The sequence below is a fragment of the Macrotis lagotis genome, chromosome 1, assembly GCF_037893015.1.
Source record: "Macrotis lagotis isolate mMagLag1 chromosome 1, bilby.v1.9.chrom.fasta, whole genome shotgun sequence".
In the NCBI taxonomy this organism is placed as follows: Eukaryota; Metazoa; Chordata; class Mammalia; order Peramelemorphia; family Peramelidae; genus Macrotis; species Macrotis lagotis.
Window position 1 is genome coordinate 905375043 of NC_133658.1, and position 25544 is coordinate 905400586.

The 25544-nt window shown below is 37.4% G+C and overlaps 2 protein-coding genes across 3 annotated transcripts in view; both read right to left on the reverse strand.

Annotated features, from left to right (window-relative positions):
- Window positions 1-25544, reverse strand: part of LOC141509577 (uncharacterized) — a 264113-nt gene that overhangs the window by 218522 nt on the left and 20047 nt on the right. The gene's annotated exons all lie outside the window — the stretch shown is intronic.
- The window catches only part of LOC141509580 (uncharacterized), a 113597-nt gene that overhangs the window by 67975 nt on the left and 20078 nt on the right, over window positions 1-25544 (reverse strand). Inside the window, 1 exon segment of the mRNA XM_074219211.1 lies at window positions 8887-9785. Coding sequence (XP_074075312.1) covers window positions 8887-9785 — 899 coding nt within the window.

Consider the following 25544-nt stretch of genomic DNA (forward strand, 5'->3'; position numbering starts at 1 on the left):
TAGGGATTTTCCCCAGTAGGAATCTTCTGGTGTAGAATAAGGCTTGAATTTCAAGTGAAGGACTTCTCACAATTGTTACGTTTAAAAGACTTCTCCCCAGTATGGATCCTCTGATGCTGATGCAGGTAGGAGTTGCAAGTGAATGAATTACCACATTCATTACATGTATAAGGCTTCTCTCCAGTATGAATTCTCTGATGTACAATGAGACATGAATTATGAATAAATCCTTGCCCACATTCATTACATTTATAATTTTTGTCTCTAGTATGAATCTTGAGGTTTACTAATTTTTCTCATATCACTCTATTTTGCTGCTTCCTCTCTTTATGACTCTCACTTTCTCTACAGTTCCCCAAAGTGGAGTGGCATTGTTTGTACCCTCTGAGTTTTTCTATTTTTACCCTTTGGAATGACTGTTCTCCCGGAAATTTATCTTTTAGGATTGTATCTGTGGTCTCTGGTATAGCTTCCAAGTCTGTAAAAAGTTAAGAATAATGTTGAATTCCCTTATTCTCTGAACTTGGAAAAAGAAAAAAATTAACATGGAATAATGTAATTGAAAGTGATGCCCAGGGGTGGCTAGGTGGTGCAGTGGATAAAGCACCGGCCCTGGAGTCAGGAGTACCTGGGTTCAAATCCGGTCTCAGAAACTTGATAATTACCTAGCTGTGTGGCCTTGGGCAAGCCACTTAACCCCATTTGCCTGGCAAAAACCTTAAAAAAAAAAGTGAAGCCCAGATTTAGAACAAACATAATTTTGAGTATTCTTACATGTGTCTAGACAATCTGCAAAGATATATGTAGATATATCTACATATAGATATATTTTGAGCTTGATATCATATATATAAAAATAATATCCATGTTGTATTGGTTATTTGTTGAACAATTCTCAGTTACAACTTAATTTGAGTAGGGCTACACTTAGAAGTTCCATAACCACTTGCAAGTTCAAAATTTGACTCCAATAATCAAAAAGAATGAAATGTGAGGGTATTCATAAAAATAGATTAGGCATTCTTACTCTGTTATGAGACTTAACAAAATAGTCTAAAGACAAAAAGATGGAGAGAAAAAAGGAAAATATGTGAAGAAGAGTTTGGATTAGAAAAGCTTTCTGGGAACCGGACTCGAGCCTATTGGCCCCCTAAAGGGCCCCTTTCTCCAGTCCAGTTACTGCCTTTCTCTAATTTCAGCAGGGCCCAAATCCAGAACCATTGCTAATAATTTGGTGTCCCTTGTGGGCAAGATCCCCTCATCATTTAGTTCATCAAGATCTTCTACAAGACAAACAAAGCAGCCCAGCCTCCTGATTTCAACTTATTCTTACCCATTCTAAGGCAGTTCTTCTGGCAATTTTCAGAACAAAATATTACTATACAAGACTAGATGGGCTTAAGAAATTTGTTCTCTAATCTCCTGTGTCCTTCAACTCATCAAACCATTGTTATTTTCCCCCAAACCTCCTCTTGCCAAATCATTTTATTTCTTTTACTTCCCTTACATAGCCAAAGTCAGGTTCTTATCTCTCACTTAGATTATAATAGTCCTTTAAATAGGCAGTCTTCATCACTTCTCTCTCACTCCAATTCACCCTCCTCTCAGTGTCAAAATGATTTTTATAAAGAGCACAGCTGAACACTGCTCAATGAGAATCCAGTGGTTCCCTATTTCTTCTTCATTAACTGAAATAATCAAATGATTTCTCTTGTTTTATTATTAATATTGTCTAATATCGAACTAGTCTTGCACTTCTGGTATAAATCCAATCAATCTTTGCAATATGCTGCTAACATTTTCTTCAAAATTTGTCAATTTTCATTACGGATATTGACCTATATTTTTCTTTCCCTATTTTTGACTTTCTCTAGTCTAAGCAGGTTTACAGACTATATTTGTATCACTTGGTAGAATCTGGTAGCCATTTCACAGAATCTATTCCCTTGACTTTTTTTCAAAGATTTTATGTAATAATTGGAATTATTTATATTTTGAAAGTTGATGGGCTTCATAAATCCATCTTATCCCAAAGGGTTTCTCACAAAATTCCTCTTATGGGAGCTCATTCAGAACTCGTTCAATTTCTTTTTTTCCTCAATAAAGTAATTTTTTAATTAAAATTTTAATTTCTCTATTTTCTGTTTTCTTGATCTGTGTCTCCTCAATACTTTTGTAAATATTCAGATATTTCATTAGGTTGTCAATTTTATTGGTACATACTTAAGCAAAAATTTCTAATAATTTCCTTTGTTTCATTTGATGTAAATTCTTTTTTCCTTTTAGATACAAGTAATTAGCATCCCTATTTTTTAAAAAAAGTTTCATTTATTAATTCAATGAGGTTTTGTTTTAAATATTATTAATCTCTTCTTTGAAGTTTAATAGGCTTTTATGCTGTTTTCAAACTAATAGGCGTACCTGAGTTCAAATCTGACCTCAGACACTTAATAATTACCTAGTTGTGTGGCCTTGGGCAAGCCACTTAACCCCATTGCCTTGCCAAAAAAAAAAAAAAAAAAAAAAAAAGAAATACAGAGCAACTCAAAATAGCTGAAAAATTCCAGTGCTCCTGGCTAGGCAATGACAATATAATAAAAATGATATAAGTACTACTAATGCTAATTTAAATTTCTGTTTTAGTATTTCTTGTTATCTGCTAAGAGCTCATTACCTTCTATTTGGTTCATTCTCATTTTCAAGGATGCTAGTGAACTAATGTGTTCATTTTTCCATAGACCACCAGTGTTTTGTCATATCACCTTTGCCAATCTGATGGGTATGAGATAAAACTTCAGTTTCTAATTATTAATGATTTGGGGTATTTTTTTCCTAGCTTAGATTTCCTCCTCTGAAAACTATTCACATCACATTTACTAGTTTAGGAACAGTTCTTAATAATGCTTGTCCTTCATTCTTTAAGTTATTTTTGCAAGGCAATGGAGTTAAATGACTTGCTCAAGGTCACACAGCAAGGTAATTATTAAGTGTCTGAGGCCAGATTTTAACTCAGATCCTCTTGACTCCAGGGCTGGTGCTCTATCCACTGTGCCACCTAGCTACCCCTTTCATCCTTCATTCTTGAAGAAGGTCATGACATCACATGCCATAACAAGCATAGGAATTGAATTTTAAGTGAGGGGGGCTGTACTACATCACCAGCCTCACTTTCTCCTCCAGTCATCTGGTTCAGATATGAATCAGGATGACTGGCAGTAGATGGATGTGGGGCAATCAGGGTTAAGTAACTTGCCCAAGGTCACACAGCTAGTGTCAGAGGGTAGATTCAAATTCCCATTCCCCCTGATTCCAAGGTCAGTGGTCTACCCACTGTGCCATCTAATAGCTTTTAAATGATACTTGTATACTTGTAAATCTTAAAGTGCTATGTAAATACTACTAATTATTATTATTAATTTGAATCAACTCCTATGTATTTTGAGATCTTTATCAGAGAAACTTGGTAATCTGGTGAGATGTTAGTCTTTACTTTTTTTTGCCAGATTGCTTTCCAATGTCTTGGAGTTCTTATTCCAGTACTTGAGATTTAGGAATTTTTCATAAACACTAGGATACAGAGTTGCATAGGGAGAAAAGTTGCTATATGTGGTGAAAGGAAGAGAGAAAATCCATTTGCCAGGTGAGATCTGCTACCTTATCAGTAAATGGAATTTTTATGAGATATGGAAGAAATTTAGGTCCTTGGAGTAAGCTTTTCCAACAAAGAAAAATTACTGGACATGAAGAGGGAGACCTTGATGGCCCCAAAGCTTCCCCCCTTTTCTTTCAGATATACCAGGGTCACTCATTCCCAAGTTACTTGTTTACTTGCTCACGAAGTAGCATTAAAAATGCAGGGCAGTTGGGGGAACAGTAGATAAAGCACTGGAATTAGGAGGACCTGAGTTCAAATCTGGGCTCAGACATTTAATAATTACCTAAATGTGTGAGCTTGGACAAGTAACTTAACCCCATTGCCTTGCAAAAAAAAGGACAAAAAAAAAAATCTAAGGAGTCATAAAATTGCACTGAGGTTAATGAAATAAGTAGGAGAAACAAATCTGCCCTGCAAATATCAGGTCACTGTTTAGAGGTCACTTGTGACCTACCACATTCGCCCTGAGGTAGTTCTCTTTGTTGTTCTTGATCATTCTTTTCAGTCATGTCCAATTCTTCATGACCCCATTTGAGATTTTCTTGTCAGAAATATTAGTCACTTTGTCATTTCCTTTTCCAGCTCATTTTACAGATGAGAAAACTGAGGTAAACAGGGTTTTAAATGACTCCCCGTCTTATGCTCTGGAAGAGCAGAGACTGAGTTGTCCTCCTGGGTGCAAGCACACCAACCACAATGGATTGGACAGGGTGGAGCTTGAGTTAGTGAAGGCTGAATGGAATAGCCTGGAAAGCACTAAGGCTCCTGGTATATGGCAGGTGTGTAACAACTGTTTAACTGGCTCAATGATTCTTTCTAGCATAACCACCATAAGGGTAATCATTTTGGAGAAGTCTGAACCTCTGCTTTAAGAGAGGTACAGGGATCTCCCTCTAGTACAAGCAGAGCAGCCTTGTCAAAGGCATCTTAGGTCCCCCAGCTTGTGTGTTCAAAGAGCCTCCTGACTGGCAAGTCCAGAATAAAATCCACTATGTTATGACTCTATGATGCTCTTTCATGAACTTTGTATCTGGTGAGTCAAGTGGTAAAACAACAAGAGGGAAAGACTGACACTTTGATCCATGATGACAATGGGTGCCTGGGAAATCCAGAGGGGCAGATCAGATTGTGCCTCTCCTATTTCCAGGCTCCATGACTCCACTGATATGGAAGGTCCCTCGAGCCACAGGATGATTCCATCTTCAATCTCATGGCTCGACTTCCCAGACCAAACTCCCCTCCATATCTTCCTCCCTTATATATACCACCTCCCCTTTAGAAGGCATGCTCTCTGTAAACAAGAGTCATCTTGTTTCTCTCCCCAGTGCCAATTACAGTGAGTGGTATAAAACAGGAACTCCATAAATAATTTTTTCATTCATTTCATTGATTCCTTTATTATAATATATATATATATATATATTTTATCTATATATATATTTTAGAAATTGGGTTTTGGGGTGGCTAGGTGGCATAGTGGATAAAGCACCGGCCTTGGAGTCAGGAGTACCTGGGTTCAAATCCAGTCTCAAACACTTAATAATTACCTAGCTGTGTGGCCTTGGGCAAGCCACTTAACCCCATTTGCCTTGCAAAAAAAAAGAAAAAGAAATTGGGTTTCAACAGTTGCTGTGGCCAAACACTGCCCAGTGTTCAACTCAATGGTGATTATCCTCTCTGAAATGAGTCCAGTTGGTCCTCAGAAAGCACACGTGGCTCATTACCACATTGCCAAGCCAAAGGGGGAAAAACCCTTCCCAGTTGGTTCTTTGCAGAGTCTTCTAGTACTCAAATTTAATTCCACACCATGATTAGGCACCCGAGGAAGACATGGGTGGAGAATTTCATGTAAAAGATGTGAGACTAGCCAAAGTTACCATGAGAAAATTTAAAACAAAAAAGTAAATTGCTAAAACATGGGAATCTACCTCTCATAGAACTGTAGGAGAGAGAGAAATGAATGAGGCCTGAGGAAATTGCATTGGTGGTTATGTGGAAGATGTACTGGAAGAAGTAGAGAACTGAGGAAGACAAACCCATTGGAGACTAGACTAAGCATGAAGTGATGAGGCCCTAAACTGAGTGTGGCAGTTTAATCTGTTAAAAATGAGGAAAAAGCAAAAAGACTTGAGACTACCTAATCTCCTTTTAATTCTCCTCTCTCCCACCACCAACAATCAGTGCTTCCTTCTTAGGAATTTGACTGAAGGTTTCCATCTTAGGCATCCACAAGCATGAAACTCTGAATGCACAATATCAAGCTGTTTTGGCATATATCCTATAGGACATGATCCAAGTCCCTCATCTAAATGGAACAGACCTCCCACTAATATTACTCCAATATACTTACCTAAAAAGCTATCAAGGATAAATGGAGTGAAGTGATTGATCAAATCATCATCCTTACTTACCCTGACATCCTTAGTCTAAAAAGCCACAGAGTTTCAGAGTTCTGAGGCTTGCCCTGCAGTCACCATAGGCAATAGGAGAGCAACACTCAGTGGAATCAGTGACCTTTGTGAAAGTTCTTTCCCTCATATGGTTAAACCAATCTCCTTTTTATTATTTGTCAGAGCTTTCTTAAGCATTTAATTTCATTCCCACTTGAAACCTGAGCTAACAGACCAACATGATCAGCATAGGCTCCTATGAAAATGGGACAAGATGACTTTGCTTCAATAAGGTCCAGTTGAGATAAGATAGCATCAATGTATAATCAGCCCAATCAATAGCACATTTTGGCTCTTTTCAGCAACATGTTCTTAGGAGTAAAGGAGGTGGTGAAGTAATGTACAATTGGTATTTGGCTAGGGGTGATCAGCAATAGGACAAGAGGGCAAGGAATTCAAGAGCACAGGAATGTGTGGAGTTAAATTAGTTCACACAGGTTTGCTAAGACTGAGAAGATGAGAGTATAGACAATGCAGGGCTGCTGGCCTGATGAGGATCTAGAAGATGGAGGTACAGGAGGCCATCGTGAGAAGGAAGGATTCACAAAGAATGAAGTCTTGGGGTGATTGCAAACCATTAAGATTAAGATAGATTTCACTCTCTTCAGGTGTAATATGATCAATAAGAAAATGGCAGAAACAAGTTCAATTTATTAATCATAACAACAAATGTTAATAGTTTAAATTCTTTCATTAAGTAAAAGTTATAGAACGGATCAAGAAACAAAAAAGTATATGACAGAAAAATAATAAATGCATATACATATGCATGTACCTAGATATATATAAACTAACCTAAGTTAGGTGGCTAGTTCCCTACTCCATTCCCTAAACACACACACACACTCACTCACTCACTTTTCTGAATTCTCTGATGATGAATAAGGTTTTTCTGTGAGAAATTTTTCAAGACACTTATTATCTTTCTAAGAATTCACTCCAATATGAAGCCTCCGATGTTTCTATCTTCCCCACTGAAAAAAGTCCCAGATGCCATCCCAGGCATGACTGGGTCTCAAAACATTCTTCCCAATTAATTTTACTCTAATCTCTCTGTTGATGCTTTCTCCTTCTTTTCCCCTTCTATGCAAGACTCTGAACCTGCATCTCCTCCCTGACTATTAAGAATACAGAATCCTCTTAAACTCACTCCAGCATTCTTTTTAAGAAACTGTTTTCAATTAACAAGTACTCGTTCCACCCCACACCTATTCCCCACTAAATAAAAAGGGGGAAAACTTTTAAACAAAAATGTCTACAAGTGTTTGTCTTTTTTTTGCAGATTTTAGTATATCACCTCTTCATCAGGAAGTGGATAGCATTCTTCATCACTAGTAATCTAGAATCATGGTTAGTCACTGTGGTGACCAGAACTATTAAGTCTTTCGAAATTGTTCATTTTTTAAGGATAGTGTTGAATAAATTCTTCTCCTGGTTCTGCTCCCTTCACTCTATAGTTCATACACGTCTTCTCAGGTTTCTCAGAAACTATGCCTTTCAAACATTTCATTTAGCACAATAGTATTCCACTACATTCATATTCCATAACTAGTGTCAACCATTGTCCAATGGCGGGTACTCCCTCAGGATTCAGTTCTTAAATCATCACAAAAATAAACGTTATAAATGGATTTGTATTTTTGGGTCCTTGTTCATTCTCTTTTTGGAAGCATAGGCCTAAATCAAAGAAGTAGTACAATTAAGTTACTTTTTTTAAAAAATCCAAATCCAAATAGCTTTCCTAAATGTCTGGACCAGTTCACTACTTAAGTTTCATTAATAATGCATTAATGAGCCTGTTTTCCCACAGTCCATCCAACAACTGTCACTCTCCTTTTTTGTTTCTGTCAACTTTACTCATCTGATGGGTGTGAGGTTGAACCAGAAAAATGTCTAATTTACATTTCTCTAATGAATACTTACTGGTTAATGAATACTTACTTATACATGGCTATCAAAAGCTGGGTTCCTTTCCTTAGGAACTACTTGCTCACAATTTATCAAATCCTCATCACTACTCTTAATCCTGGGAGCACTGACCCAAGAACATGATAAGAACTACTGGGCCTCACCATTGGCAGTCTTTCTATCCTCTCTACAGCAGAACTTTCTACATGTAGCCCATCTCCAATTAAATTGCAAGATCTTGAAAGTAAAAACTATCTCTTTTTTCCTATCTATGCACTTAGCACAGTTTATGTTGGCATAGAAGAAACTATTTTTTTATTTTGTTTTTGCAAGGCAATGGGGGTTAAGTGGCTTGCCCAAGGTCACACAGGTAACTATTAAGGGTCTGAGGTCAGATTTGAACTCAGGTTCCTGACCCCAGGGCTGATGCTCTGTACACTGTGCCACCTAGCTGCCCCACATAAAAAAACTCTTGACAAATGCTGTTTTCCTTTATTCATTTCTGATATTTAATGAGATTTTAACTGCCATAGAAAGTTTTCTTACATTCATGACAGTCATTAAACTTCTCCTTCACCATGAATGGACTGATAATAAAGCTTGGACATTTACTAAATTTGTCCTAAATTTTTGTATTTATAAAATTGTATTCAGTATGAATATTTTGATATTCAATAAAATATTTCTCACTAAATTATTTTTTATATTCTTTACATTTATGTTTTCTCTCCTGTATAAATTTTCAAGTGTTCATTCAATAGGGATTGAAGTTTTGTCTATTTCTGGGACTAATTTCCAGTATCATTCAAGAGATATCTTGTTGAATATTGAGTTCCTAATTAATGTTGTCTCTTATTCTTTATATTTTTCAACCTTCTCTCCATTATGAATTCTTTGATGCCGAAAGACATGTGAGGAGTAGGTGAATACTTTCCCACATTCATAACATTTATAAGGCTTCTCTCCTGAATGAATCCTCCGATGCTGGACCAAGTGAGACTTCTGAGTGAAGGCTTTCTCACATTCACTGCATTTATAAGGCTTCTCTCCAGTATGAATCATCTGATGTACCATGAGAGTAGACCTCTGAATGAAGGCTTTCCCACATTCCTTGCATGTATAAGGCTTCTCTCCAGTATGAATCATCTGATGTACAATCAGGGTTGAGCTCTTAATGAAGGCTTTCCCACATTCTTTGCATGTATAAGGCTTTTCTCCAGTATGAATTCTCTGGTGCTTAACAAGATCTGACCTTTGAATGAAGGCTTTCCCACACTCATTACATGTGTAAGGCTTCTCTCCAGTGTGAAACATTTGATGAGCAATCAGAGTCGAACTCTGTATGAAGGCTTTACCACATATATTACATTTATAAGGCTTCTCCCCAGTATGGCTTCTCTGGTGCAGGATGAGGCTTGAGTTTCGGGAGAATGATTTCTCACATTCATCACATTTGTAAGGCTTCTCCCCCGTATGGCTCCTCCGATGTAGAATAAGGCTTGAGTTGTGAGTGAAGGTTTGCTCACACTCCTGACACTGATAACATTTCTCTCCCCTCTGAGTCTTCTGATGCCGAGTCCTTTTTCTCACACTGCTCTCCTTGTTCACCTGCTGCCTCTTTCTTGGGTTCTCTCTTTCCCCACATCCCCTACAAGTGGAGTGGCAAAGGTCTGCCCCTCTCAATGTCTCTCCTTTCACCCACTGGGATGACTCTTCTCCTGGAATGTTCTCTTTTGGAGTTGCCTCCATGCTCTCAGAACTAGGCTCCAAGTCTGAAAGACATTAATATAAAGTATGAATGTCCCCAGTTCTGTGAACTGGGAGGAAAGAACCTGGGGATAAGGTCATGCAACTGAAAATGGTGCACAGACAAAGCAGATGGTTTTGAGTATGCTCAAATACAGTCTGGAGATAAGGAATAAAGGCAAGGAAGGGGTAGTAAGTAAGCATTCAATAAGATGGGAGGGAATTCAAGGTGAGAACAGTAAAATCCAGTTAGAAAGAAAACAAAGTAAGGTATGCAGAATTTAGTTTAACTATCCTGGTCTTTGATGTATGAGCTAACATGCATTCAAAGGCAAAGGATGGAAAGATAAAAATGGAAAAGGAAAAAAGTGCTAAGGAGAATCCTACAACCTCGTTAGCTCAAAGCTAAGGGTATAAGATCACTAAGTGAAAGAAGCATTATGTAAAAGAAAGTCACTTGGATCTGAAATAAAAAGCCTAAACTCAAACCCTACCATTATCTTTAAGACCTTGGGTAAAAATCACTTAATCTCTCATGGTTTAAGTTTTCTCAAAGACAGCATGAGAGATGCCCGTTTCTCTGCCATTCTATCCACTGGTCCTAGTCCATAAAATAAATAAAGTTTGGTGGCTTTAAGGATGGCCAGATGCTTTCCATTAATTGATGTTGCTGTGAGGCACATTATCCCTCTCTGGTAGAGGAGGAATTGGGTAAGGTTGACAAAATTTCAGCGGCTTGACCAGGATCATAGAATAATACATCAAGAAGAGTTGACACTTTCTGCAATTTTCTCTACTCCCTCTAGTAAATCAGATTTATATGAAACCCTTGCTAGAACCAATTTCCTGATCCAAAAGTAAATCTTTTCTCCAATCTCCATCTGGATAACTGAGTATCAAAGAAGACAGAAATGTGGCGTGGGACCCTAGGATTAATATGGTTGACACAGGCCATTCTGTCAAGAGCACTTATTCTTGCTGGATCATCTTCCCAGGGACAGAGCACTTCCATGTTAAAATATTGAGCAGTATTCTGGAGCAGTAAAATGAGTAAACAGATTTTTCTAGTGTTGTTTACTAGGAAGTATACAGAGAGGAAGAATAAGAGCACCCAGAACCTATGGGACATCCACAGGAAGTTATCGGGACAAGGATGAAGATTCAATAAAAGAGTCTGAGGAATAGTAAGACAGAAAGGATAGGAATCAACAGCGACAAGTATCATGAAAACCTATAGAAGAGAGTATTAATATTCCACAACAATATTAATTGATGTGGAAAGGTCAAGAAGACAGAGGTCTGAGAAAAATAAATGCAATTTGTCAATGAAGAGATTATTGGTAACACCAGTAATGTGGAGCAAGCTGTCATCAGTCATCTCTTCATACCTCCACTACCACTATGCATTTCTGCCTCAAGTCTGTTCCCATTCCAATCCAATCTCCATTCAGTTGCCAAAGTGCAAATCAGATTGTAATGACTTCCTGACTTACAAACTCCAGTAACTCCTCATCATCTACAGAATCAAATCTAAACTTTTCTGTTTGGCCTTTTAAGCTCTTCACAATCTGGTCCCTGTGTGTTTTCACAATCTTCAACTCCCTCCATGTAATCTATAATGCAGTACCATTCATCTTCAATCTGTCCTCTGAGGCAAACAGAAGAAACTGAATACTCCTTCCACCCAGCAACCCTTCAAATCCTTTAGAGATAACTTCTATTTCTTCCCTTCTTCTGGCTCTCTCCATCTTATCTACAACATCTTTAATCTATGAACTCCCAAACTGCCCCCAATTTCCAGATGAAGTATGACCAAGTCAAAGTACAGATGGGGCTGACAAGTATTCCTTACTTTATCAAAAATTTCACTAGATTCTAAATAAACTATGTAAAGAGTATATCTTCATCTAATTTAGTGATCCTGTCCAAAATAAAAAGCTGAGGAAAGCCATTCTGGTTCTTCATCATCACTTCCTCCTTTCCTATATGGTCACCAAATACCTCTTATCAATGCATCCTAGAACATTACCAAGAATCAAAGTCATTGGTCTATAGTTTGCCATCTGTTTTCTTTCATGTTCCATGATTTTTCCTTCAACATCTATCAATTATTTCATAGAACCAGGATATGGTCTACCTGTACATAAGGTCTACTTGAATCAATTGAGGGCAGCTTTTATTTACCTGGGCTCTTCTTGACTTCATAACATTCCACCCCTTCTAAGCCAGGGGTGGGAGTTGGGGATGGGGGAGGGAACTGTCTGAAATCCCTCTAAGAAAGCTCCTTCCCTAGCAGGGTAGATGAGCAAAGGATTCATTCTAAAAACAGGGAGAATTCAGTTTAAATCAATAGATGTTCAATTTTAAAATATGTAAATAAGACTGTCTCTATCCTCTATCCTTTTATTACATTCAAACTCCTCTTTCATAGGATAAAGAAACTGTCTTTAGAATATAAGACTTTCCGGGTCTCCAGAATTGCAGGAGCCTTCCCTTCCAAACATTCATTTTATTCACATACATATCTGTTAGTATGTGTGTTATTAAGATATATATATATATATACACATAGATATATGTGTGTATACATTTATATATATGCATTTTTGCCTCCCCCATTTCCTTATTGCTGGGAAGGATGATTTCATTCTTTGAGGCTGTATCTTCACTTACCTAACAGAGGAGCAGGTGCATAACAGGTATAAGTACCAGGTACATAATAGGCCATAAGAGGAACTTCCCAAATATTGTACTTCTCCATGTATAAGACACACCCTTTTGTGAAAAATTTGGGGTCTAAAAACTGGGAGCATCTTATACAGTGGTTGTAGATTTTTTTACTTGCATTTCCTGCTTTTTCGAGCTTGTTGTCTTTGTGTGCATTGTTTTGCCTTTGTTACCAAATATGCTAGGTTATGTTTTGTCAAGTTCTGCCCAGAAATGGCTCAGAAAAGCTTTTTGTCCAGTGCTGAATTCAAGTTCAAAGAGATCCAGTTTGCAAGTGAATGAAAATCATGCTGCTGAACAACAGTTTGGTCCTCCTCCAACTGAGAAAACAATCAGAGACTGGCTACAGGAAGAAGAAACCCGACTGAAAACACACTGGCAGAAGAAGGCCATAAAAGGCAAGTCAGCCAAATGACCTGAATTAAAGAGGGCATTGAAGAGATGGACTGAAGGGCAAAGGGCAAGTAGAATTCCTGTGTCCACAAAGATGGTTCAGCAGGAGCCAATAATAATGGCTGATGAAAAAGAAGTGATTGGTTTCAAAGGAGGACATAAGGTACTTCAGGTTCATGAAATGGAATGAACTAAGCATGCAACCATGCCCCAGACTTGCCCAAAAGATACCTGAAAGCTATGAGCAGAAGGTCCTTGAATTTCATGATGAATAAAGCTTGAGTTCAATAACTTTATGAAATACTTTTTTTTTTCAAATTTCAGGCCCCGAAATTATACATGGGAGCATCTTATACATGGGGAAACAAGGTACTAGTTGAAACTAACCATGCCCCAAGCACCTGAAACAGCTAGGAAATGTCATCAGTATTTCAGTCAGCATGCAGAAAATTCTAGGCTTGGGAGAGACTTGAGGAGAAAGACTTAGTTTTTTCTAAAGGGTAGATTGAAGGGGGTAGGGATAACAGCAGGGGGCCCCAATGATATGTTTTCCCCCCTTCTCATGTTGTCATCCATTTATCTGAGACACTGAATAGGCACTGTAGATATACATCCAGAGGACACACTAAAGGAAAACTTTCACAAATGGGGCCACAGACATACAGAAGAAACAAAGTACCTGGCTCACTGTACCAGTTGAATGCCAGCTATGAATGAATAAAATGATTTCCCAGGAACCATGAGTTTTGACTTTACCCTTTAGGCACATGTGGTCTCTATGTACCTCAACAACATCATACTCTAAATTTAATCTCAATATTCTAATGTACACTATGTATTTGTTGGACAAGTACTCCTCAGACTTTTGGATGAAATGTATTGTACCAACCATACTCATATTGAAAATCATTGCTAAAGAGCTCATTGAGACCACTGACTAATTTTAATCAATGGGAAACACACTAAAGGAGGTCCATGAGTTATATTATTAAAAACGCCCACCTGAATCACTCCTAAGAGCCTAAGGATTCACCCTCTGGGAATATGATCCACCAATGTGAGGAGGTGTAAAGGGAGTGAGATAGAAGTGGGGCTACATTAACAACAAGCTGGAACTTGATTATCTTCTTCTTCTTCTTCTTCTACCCATTCACTGTTTGTATCTGTTGGGGTTGAGTTCCTCTGAAGAGAGGGATTCCAAGAGGCATACTTGACAGTGGAGTCTTCTAAACATGCTATCATATACCTAGGAGGGGGAGATGAGAACTGAGGAGCACAAAGTGGCCATTGGCTGGAGGGTAGAGGAAGTGAAGCCAGTTCTGCGAGGCTGAAAAGGGCTTTAACAGTTCAACAGGAGCCCAATGCAGTTGACTACATGGAAATATCCAGCTACTAGGAAAAGTAGTCTGGCATCTGAGTGGAGAATGGACTGGAAAGTGGAGAGCAGTAGGAAGACAAGAACAAAGGCTTCTGCCAAAGTCCAGCTAGAGCTTATGGACCGCAGGACAGTACGCCACACTGGGCAGTCTTGTGTCAGTGAATTCTAAAGTTAAGAGAGACCCTCAGGGTGTCCCAGTAATGCTTCTTCTGACCCCTTTAGATCCTAACTACTGCCTGTCCGAAGCAAATTTGAACTCAGATCCTCCTAACTGCAGGTCCAGTATTCTATCTATCCACTGTCCTTCCTTGTTGCCCAATTAAACCCACTACTTGTGTTGACTTTCCTAAATAAAATATAATCTCTTTGAGAGCAGAGGTTGCCATCTTCTGTTTGCATTCCTATACAATACTTAGTAAATATTAAACTTTTAATAAATGTTTTTCATTCATAGATTTCTGATGTTTAATTGGGTTTAACCTTCCACAGAAATCTTTCTCACATTACTTACTTCTATAAAATGTCTCTCCAATATGAATCTGCTAATGCTGAGGAAAAAAATGAGGAATTGTTGAATGCTTTAGCTCATTTATTGCATATGTAAATTTATTTCCCAATATAAATCAACCTTTAATGACAACAAGGTGTACTCCCATTCTTCACATTGATGAGACTTCCTTCCATTTATAAGGTTTCCTTTCTTCCAACCTACTTGAATCCTCAGACTTCCTGATTTTCATTTTCTCTTTAAGCCATAGGAATTTATTTTTTATTGCTCAATAAATTACAAGTGGTGGCTGAAGATTTTCCTGAATTCATTCTAAGACTTTTCTCCAGCATGAATCCTCTGATGTCCAATCAAGGCTGAATTCTGAGTGAATGTGTACCTACATTCCTTTACGTGGGCATATCTTCTCCCTGGATGAATCCTCTGGGGATGAAAAATGTCAAGAGAGTCAGTAAATGCTTTTCCCTTTTTATCACCTCTGTGAGGTTACACTGTAGTAGGCATCCTCACAGGCAGGATAAGTTTCCAGTTGCGAAGACCTTACTACTGTCCTTCCATTTGTAGGCTTCAAGACAGTATGATCCCTCTGAGGCTTACCAAGGCAGTTCTGAATGAAGGTTTTCTCACATTTATTACATTAACAAGGTTTCTCACCAACGTGAATTCTCTCATAGGGATTTGTCCTGAGATGTGGACAAAAAAGTCTGACTTTCATTAGCTTTAAGTTTCATGCCTATAGAAATCCTCTGATATATTGACTGTGCTTAATCATTACACTGATGACATCTCTCTCCAGCTGTATCAATCAATGATGCAAGAGTCCCATTTTCCCCTGATATGGGGCAACCTCAAGTTCAGAGGCATTCATTAATTCAGATCCCCAGAGATAAAAAGCTATTGGCCAGGATACATCTACTCAGGCTACTGCTACTTCCCATGAACTCACCATTCCAAAGGACTTAACTGGCTGCATAACTGGCCAGAAAGGAGGCAAAGAGGGATTGAGTCAAAATGGCCAATCACTGGCAGGCTCTCCTGAGAGGCAGCTTATCATGACTGAATCTGCAGTCTGTCTTGTTTGGCCTCAAAGAAGACTATCAGGAAGCAGTTAGACTTTGCCCTGATCCCCTTCTGCTGTTCAATTCCAAGTTTTAATCAATTTATCATTAACTTGTTTTTAAAAACTCAAGTGTTTTAATTCCTTTCTCTGTTTATGCTGAAAACTGTTTAGTCTTCTTCTATAAGCCTCTCTTGTGTTTTGTTGTTGTTTTGCTTTGGGGTTTTGGAGGAGGCTATTTTTCCTTTCAGGAGGCTCATGAACTTCTTTCTGTAAGCATGGGATATTAGTACATTTCAGTTTAGTTCTGTAATCAGGAATTTTTCAAAAAAAATAAGAGGGACTGATTTATGCTCAGTATTAAAAAGAGAAGTCAATTAGACAAATAGATTAAGTGCAAATGACAACAGTATGCTAGCATTTGAAAAGCCCAAAGTACCAAGCTGCTCAAGTGAGAACTCACTATTTGACAAAAAATAATGAGAAAATTATAAAGTAATTCTGGTAGAAAAATGTTTAAACCAAAATGTCATCCACATACAAAGGTAAGCTCTAAATGGGTATGGAAAAGGTTAGACAACCTAAACAAATTTTTGGAAAAAGAAAAAAATTATGTCCAATTGTGTGGGATAATGACCACAGGAATCAAGAGTCCAGAGTATGAGTCAGAGAGCAGGAAAGAGTCTTTTAATTTTTCTTTGTAGAAAAAGGACACGGCCTCAGTTGCAAAGTCACATCAACTAGGGAGTGTCAAAGATAGAAGCTCAAAGGTCTCTTTTTATAATAATAATAATAATAATAATAATAATAATAATAATAATAATAATAATAATCCCACCCCTAAATTCTGTCTTATCCCACCTGGCTGGTAAAACAAGCACATAATCTTTTCAAATACCATCCAACTGTTGCAAAACAAATTCAATCCTCATCCTAATTAGTCATAACTAATCTCTATCCTATTAGAAAGTTATAGTTTTCCATCACTTGTACAAAATTATTCATAGCAGTCCTGTTTGTGGTAGCAAAGAATTGGAAATTAAATGAATGTCCTTCAGTTGGGGAATGGCTTAACAAACTCTGGTATATGTATGACATGGAACACTATTGTTCTATTAGAAACCAGGAGGGATGGGAATTCAGGGAAGCCTGGAAGGATTTACATGAACTGATGCTGAGTGAGATGAGCAGAATCAGAAGAGCATTGTACACCCTAACAGCAACATGGGAGTGATGATCAACCTTGATGGACTTGCTCATTCCTTCAGTGCCACAATCAGGGACAATTTGGGGCTCTCTGCAATGGAGAATACCACCTGTATCCAGAGAAAGAATTGTGGAAGTTTGAACAAAGACCAAAGACTATTACCTTCAATTTAGAAAAAAAAAAAAACACCATTATCTTAATGTGTAATTTTGCTGTCTCTTATACTTTATTTTTCTTCCTTAAGGATAAGATTTCTCTCTCATCACATTCAGCTGAGATCAATGTATACCATGGAAACAATATTAAAACTAATAGAATGCTTTCGGGGGGGGGGGGGGTGAGGGGAGGAAAGCAAGAAAGGGGGGGAATTGTAAAACTCAAAATAAATAAAATCTTTCTTTAAAAAAGTCATAGTTTTCAATTCCTTATTACCATAATTATTTATAGCTAATCTTTACCCTAATTAAAAGTGATGTTTTAGAAAACTTCATTATTTGTTTCCTCTGATCAAAAAGAAAGCCAGTCCAGTTTCTCTTGAAATTACCTTACTTCTAAGAATCATGAGTACTATGGAAACTAGACAGATTTTGATTCTAAGAGAATATTCATTAGGAAGCTTTACCAAAGGTCACTTCTCACAATTGTGCATAAGTGTGTTTTATGTGAGGAAACTTCACTGAGGGACATCTCTCACAAGATCAATAAATAGGGAGAAATTCATGACCAAACAAATAATAGAAAGGATCAAAGAAGTCAAAATGGACAGCTTTGATGATGTAATTTTTTTTTTTTTTGGAACTGCTAAAACAAAACCAATGCCTATAAAATTAGGTGAGGAAGGTAAATAGGAGAAATAAAATCTTTGTAGCGTTTCTCTACTAAAGGTATCATTTCTAGATATTTAGAGGACTGATTAAAATTTATAAGAATGACAGTAATTCCACAATTGATAAATAATCAAAGGATATTAAATAGGCTGTTTTCAGAGGAAGAATTCCAAATTATCAATAGTCATATGAAAAGAATGCTCAAAAATCCAACTAATGATTAAGAGAAATTCAAATTAAAACAATTCTCCAAGCCTTCACCCATCAGATTGACAAGACTGACAAAAACTAAAAATGACAAATGTTAAATGGGTGATGGAAAAAACAGGTGGATTAATGTAGATTTTGAAGAACTTTGAAGTGGTCCAACCATTCTAGAAAATAATTTAGAACTATCCCCCAAAATTTATTAAATTCTACATATCCTGAAACCTAGTGATACCACTAACTTGGTGGTCTATATCCCTAAAGAAAATAAAGAGGAAAAGAACCCAGATGTAGAAAGATATTCATAGTACTTCTTTTCAAGGTGGCAAAGAGGGAAGCAGAGGGAAGATGGATCATCAGTTAGGAATGATTCAATAAATTATGGTATATGAAAGTGATGGAATACTATTGTACTAAAGGAAATGGTGAAGAAGATAATTTTAAACACACCTCAGAAGACTTGAATGAACTGATGGCTGACTAAAGTGAGCATAAGTAACAATAAATACAGTCTATCAACTGTAAAGAATAACAATTTGCAAGACCTAAGAACTCTAATGAACACAACTACCAACCTTGAAGCAAGGCAGCATGATGAAACGTGACACCTACCCTCCTAACCAAGAAGAATTGACAATGCACACTGAGACATAGAGAGAGAGAGGAGGCCAATTCATTGTTTCTCTTGACTATATTATATTAGAAGGGAGAAACAAAGTGGTTTTCATTTTTTAAAAATAAAAGTTTAAATTTTTAAAAACTGTCATTGATTTAAATTGATTTAAACAATTAAACCATTAAAAACAAAACCATTTGAGTTTAGCTTGCAACTTTAAAAAAAAGAACTAAAAACATTCTACAAAAGTAAAAAAAGTAGAAATTCTAATAATTAAAGATATAGTAACTTAAAAACTGCAAGAAATCTAAGAGCATTTTTTTATTTTCATTATTTAAATAAAAAATGAAAAAGGAGAAATTGCAACAACTGAAGATGATATAGAAGAAATCAGAAACCATTTGAGACAAAACTGATGTCACAAAACTGAAAATGTTTAAGGGATGAATAATTACAAAAACAAAAAATTCATTGTTTAACAAAATTAAAAGCTATTTAAGTAATCTAATATCAGAAAAATAAATTGAACAAAGTCATAAATTACTCCCCTGCCAAAAAATTTATAACGAATTTTATCAAACTTTCAAACCACAATTAATTCCATCACACACACACAGCCTGTTTGCAATAATAGGAAAAGTCATGTTGAGTCAAAGTCAAGTTGATTTAAGAGTTAACTTTTCATAATTGCTTGGAGAAACAGTTAATCAGGACTAGACAAGGTCAGTAAAGGAATAAGTTTACAGTTAAAAGAGAATGAACAAAGACAGCAATAAGGGAGGGGGGAATAAAGGGGGAGCTGGTCCTAACTTAGCAATGACCTAAGAAAGAACTGCACCTGCTTAATTAATAAAGTTTGTGCATTATTATTTTACATGCCCCTCATAAAATTAAGCTTCATTTGCATAATACGGAGTGCATGAAGAGGAGAAAGAAATGTTTTAAGGAAAGTCGTATCAGGAAGATTGTAACCCTAAAGAGAAGGGAGAGACTCAAGAATTTTCTCATACTCATCTCATAAAAACTTTCTCATTTCTGTGCCCAGGCTCTCACTCCCTTTGAGAAGTGGAGCTTGCTTCTGGCCAGAATCATAGGATTTCTCTAAGTTCTTTTTACAATAAAGGCTGATGCTTAACTATGTCAAGCACATTTCTAATATCCTTAATTATCAATAACACAATGTTTTTAAAAATATTAATGAACAGGCTTAAAAAATTATACACAATGTTCAGACTGGATATATATTAGCAATGCAAGAATGTTCAATATAAAGAAGGCTACAAATACGCAACTCATATCAAAAGTGAAAATAATTTAACAACATGAATATTTCAATAAAGGCTAAGACAATAAAGATAAATCAAGGGAATGATCACAGGCACAATATTATTTACTTTGAAAACTAGAGATTCAAGTAAAAATTGAAACAATAAATTCATCAAAGTTGCATAATAGAAATCTATATAAATCATCAGCATTCTTGCATATTACTATCAAAACCAGCAAAAGTTAGGAAGAAAAATCCCGTTCAAAATAGCTACAGAAATTCTAAAATATTTAAAAGTGAATCTATTAAAATACATTCAGTAATTATATTAATCCAATAAAACATTATTTTAAAAAATAAAGTCAATGATATAACTGGAGAAACATTAATTGTTCATGTGTATACAATCCAGCCAATATAAGGTCTTTAATTTATTTGAATAAATTCACTGAATAGTGAAGTTTCCTCATGAATATGCTCTTCTCTTTTTTCCACACTTTGCAAACAGACTCAGCCTTGTTTCCCGAGTAGCCCATGATTTCCCCAAATGAGATAATTTCAAAGGGAACCAGACTAACTTCCTTTCTGATTGGACGCCTCCAACTGGAGAAAGGAAATGCATAATGTAAACTGCTTTGTGCAGATAGAGCACAGATAAGTTAGGAATAATTATGGTCATGAGGATTGAAACTGCTTTTGTGCTGATTAGTTAACTCTTAAGAGAGTGAGCTTGCTCCACCAGCCAATGCTGAAGTAGGACAGGAGTTAAATTGGGTTTAGGATTAGGACAAAGAAGCCTGCAAGCCTCTGCAACTCGCCCTCCCTCAACACTGCAGTTTGAATGACAGGGGGCTGTGCCCTTCCTCATAAGAAAGAATAAACCCTCTTCTAATCTCTGACTCAGATTCTGAGCTTTTGATTTTGGTGGTCATCATATACCACACACTCAGTAATAATAATCAAGAGTGGCTAAGTGGTAGAATGAATAGAATGTCTGTCCAAAGAATCAGGAACATTCAGTTCAAATTTGGCCCCAAATTTAACTAGCTATATGAACCTGAGCAAATCACTTAAACACCTGTTTGCCTCGATTTCCTTATATGTAAAATGAGTTGTAGAAAGAAATAGCAAACCACTCCAGGATCTTTGCAAAGAAAACCTGGAATGGGGTCACAAAGGGTCAGACACAACTGAAAACTACTCAACGACAACAACAACAACAAATAAACTATCAGAAAAATATTTTCTTGAGCTATAAAAGGCCAAGAATTTCAAGAGTAATAATCAAAAAAAAGAGAAAATTAAGGATCAAGTAATATAACCTCAAACTATACTATAAAGTAGTAATCATTAAAATAATTTGGTAGTAGCTAAAAAATAGAGATTGATTTGAGGAGGTGCTAACATGAAGAAGTAAATAAATGATATCATAAGGTTCAGCTTCAATAAATCCAAAGACTGGGTCTACTGGACTAAAGATTCATTGTTCAACAAAACTGCTGCAAAACTGGACCACAGTCTGGCAGATATTAGTTTAGACAAACAAAACCTACCAAAATAAGTTTCAAATGGTGACATAAATTAGATATAAAAGATCACAATTAAAAAAAAAACAGCATGGTGTTTAATAAATCTTTCCAGGGAAAGGTCTAAAAAACCTGCTAGGAAAAGCAGTTTGGCAGGAAGTTGGTATAGAATATAGCTCATAGGGGCGGCTAGGTGGTGCAGTGGATAGAGCACCAGGCCTGGAGTCAGGAGTACCTGAGTTCAAATCTGGCCTCAGACACTTAATAATTACCTAGCTGTGTGGCCTTGGGCAAAAACTAAAAAAAAAAAAAAATCTCATAAATTTCTAAACCCAGTTGGGAATGTATATTATTCTCTCCTGGAGTCAAATCTGTTGAGAGTAAGATTTATTTAGTGCTTTTACTTTCTCCCCTTTCCTTCTACCATAATAGGTAAGACAATAGTCTTTCTTTTTTCACCTTTTCCTGTGGTGATAATCATCCTCTAATGCCTCCACAGACTTCTTCTAGTGTAATTCTTTTTTCATGTCTTAAGTATTTTTACACCACTGTCTGACAAAGTATACCTCCTTTCAACTATCTTGAAAAAAGTACAATTCTCAGGAGCTATAAGCTTCCAACTCTAGAGAAGCATGGAATGACTTACGGGATCAGATGCTGAGTGAAGGGAGTAGAGCCAAGAGAACAATGTACACATCAACAACATTATGAGATGAACAACCTCGAATGGAAGCAATTTCTCTCAACAGTACACAGAGCTAGAACAACTTTATTAGCCTAGTAATGGTCTATATCATCGCCAAACAGAGGAAGAAAAATAAAACAAAACACACAGAAAAAAACACCCTTACAGAATCAGATGAATACTTTATAAAAATTATCTCTTATGTATCCCTTTCCCTTAATCCTAATTCCTGGTGCCCAAAACTACAAATATGTAAATATGTTTAACAACATATGTATTTATCGTGCTAACCTGTCTGTTCCCTTTGGAGGGGGGGGGGGTGGGAAGGAAGGGTGGAGGAAAATTTTCTAACTTGGAAATAGGCATGTACAAATGGATGAAAATTTAAATATAAATAAAAAGGAAAAAATATATCAAACCACATACTGAGATGGATACAGACTAAGACATAGAAGGTAACATAATAAGCAAATCAGAGGAACAAGAAAATTACTTTTTAGATCATTGGGCAGGGAAACAATTCATGATTAAAAAGTGACAGGATCACAGAAAATAGACAACTGTGATTACATAAAATTTAAAAGTGTTGACAAAAAAAAGTAATTAAAATCAGAAGAAAAAAGGAAACTGGGGGAAAACTTTACATCAAATTTATATGATAAAAATTTAATATCTAAAAACAATCAGATGGGTAGAAAAACTATTGAGCATTGTTGAAGGGGAAAAAGAAAAAGGGGCTGATGGAAGAGAAGCTGACGGTCGGTAGTATCTAACCTGAGACGTCCTGGGAGAAAGAGAGCATCTTTTAGCTCTTGAAATGAATGCTTAATAACCACAAAAAAAGCACTTTGAGTTGAGTGTTAGGGGTGGAAGCCAGATTATAAGGTAAAGAGAAATGAGTGAAAAATAGGAGGCAAAAAAGTATAGAGTGGCTAATAAAAATTTGACTGCAAAGGTGAGGAGAGATATATAATGGCTTATAAAGGTAGTGAAGTCAAGGGAAGGACTTTTTAATATTTTTGGAAGATCTGTATCCAGTTGAAGACAGGAGGAAAAGGCACTGGATAATGAAAAGGTGAGGGGAACCTTGCGGAGGTTCATCTTCACTGTCCTGCCCTCTAATGTTTCTGACTGCCAAGGTTCCTCACCACTCTCATTAACAGGGCAATACCCTAGCTTCACAGTCATGAATTGAGGTTTGCTGGATTCCAGGAACAGCCCTGGGCTTGAAGCTTGATGACAGAGACTAGGAATACCCATTCTGCAATGTTCAATCTCCATGACCTGTAGAGCTCCTTCCCCTCTATGGGCCTTGGTTAGACGGTAGCTAAGGGCCTTTGAATTCCAATTCAGCTTTTCTGACTTAAGACAGAACCATTCCTCCATTCGACTTTCCTCATTTTCCCATTCCTGACCACAATGGTACTCACCTTCTACTTTGCAATCTCAAATTCTGTTCTTTATCTTCACTGTAAATCCAAACCTTCAATGTCCCAGTTATTTTTTCAGACCAATTCTACATTGTCATATTTTCTCAAGATCCTGTGCCCTCAATCCTTTCATCAGTCTGGCCTTGCCAGGCCTCAACCCTGGACTGCTCCCACCACTGGCAGCCTTCCCTACTAAGTCAGGTAGTGCTGAAAGAAGATGAAGAAATTCTGACTGGATCAACTACAAATGTGTGTGACAATCTTAACTGGCCCCTTATTACAGAAAGGCGATCCTTTTCACTTCTCCCTAATAGACTCATCATCACATTCACTCTAAAGTTCTTCCAGTCCTTTCCATCCCTCCTTACACCTCTGATGGCTCACCTTTCCCTCGTTTCCTATTTCACTGAAAACATTGAGGCCATTTACCATGAGCTCCCTCTCTCCTGTCTCTCATCTAATACTCAGATTCTTCACCTAGCTTACAAGAAAAGATGGTCCTTCTCCTTGTCCAGGCTAACCCCATGAGTAAAAGTAATCCCTTTCCATACCACCTTCTCTCCTTTGACATCCCTTCACTAATCCTGAATCACTGTATTTACTGAACATTATCTTAATGCCTGTAAACACCCCACTGTGTCCCCCGCTTCACCTATTCTTATTAGCTGTCACTTAATATCTCTACTTCATTTGTGGTGAACTTAAGAAGGTCATCTCCAAAAGGGGTTTCTACATTCTTTCCTCTTCCTCCCTTCTGTCTGGCTTCTGACCTCATCATTCAACTCACAGTGCTTCCTCCAAAGTGACCATGATCTCTTTAATTGCCAAATCTAATGAATTTTCTCAATCGTAATCCTCCTTAGTGCCTGATACTGTCCATCCCTGCCTCCTTCACCACTTCTCTCAGGAGTCCCTGACACTGGCTCTCACCTATTTCTCCTACTTTTCTGGATGCTCCTCCTCAGGTCTTCTTTGCTGAATCTTCATCCAGGTTATTCCCATTAACACTGGGTATCCCACAGGACTGTCCTGAACCCTCTTCTTGTCTCCCTCTATACTATTTCTCTTCAGCTTGCTGATCTCATCAGCTCCCATGGATTCAGTTCTCATCTTTATAAAGAGAATTCCCAGATCTATTACTCCAGCCCTAATATCCAGTCTCACATCTCCAGCTGCCTACTGGACATTTGAAACTGGTTGCCATCTTGACCTCAACATGTCCAACACTAAACTTATCTTTCTCTTCAAGCCCCCCCATCCTGCCTCCCCTATTATGGTACTCCCATCCTTACTACCTAGGTGTCATCCTGAATGTCTTATTCTCTGGACCCCTTTCTAGCCAAGCTGGTTCCAAGTCCTGTCAACTCAACCTTTGTAATAGCTCTGGTCAATGAACCCCCTTTCCTCTTCTGACCTAGTGGCAGGTTCTCAAGGCATCAATTCTGAGCCATTCCAGTGGTCAACTGGGTGGTCTGGCCTCAAGTCTCTCCCCTCTGATCCCTCCCCTACTGCAGGCTCATCCACAGCATCAAATATCAACATCGCTGGCATTCAAAGACTCTGAGACCATTCCTATCTTTACACCTTTCACCCTGCCCCTCCCTCCTCCCTCAACAATCTGGTCTCTGCCCTAGTCCTCTCCACTGACAGTCCATCTCTCAACTTTGGGTCATTTTCAGTGGCTGGTCCTCATGCCTGCAATTCCCTCCCTCCTGGCTTCCATCCCAAAGGATGTGTGTATATGCACGTGCACACACACCTTGAGCACACATACATATATGTGCTTATGTACCATAAAATACACACACAGTACAGCTATATACACATCAAACATTTGTCTAACATACTGATATATATTTTATTATAATAATAATGTTTGTCCTTCATTTTTGAAGAACAATGAGTTCAGGGAGGTGAGGCCATAACAAGCACAAGTTTTGGATTTGAGTGAGGGGGA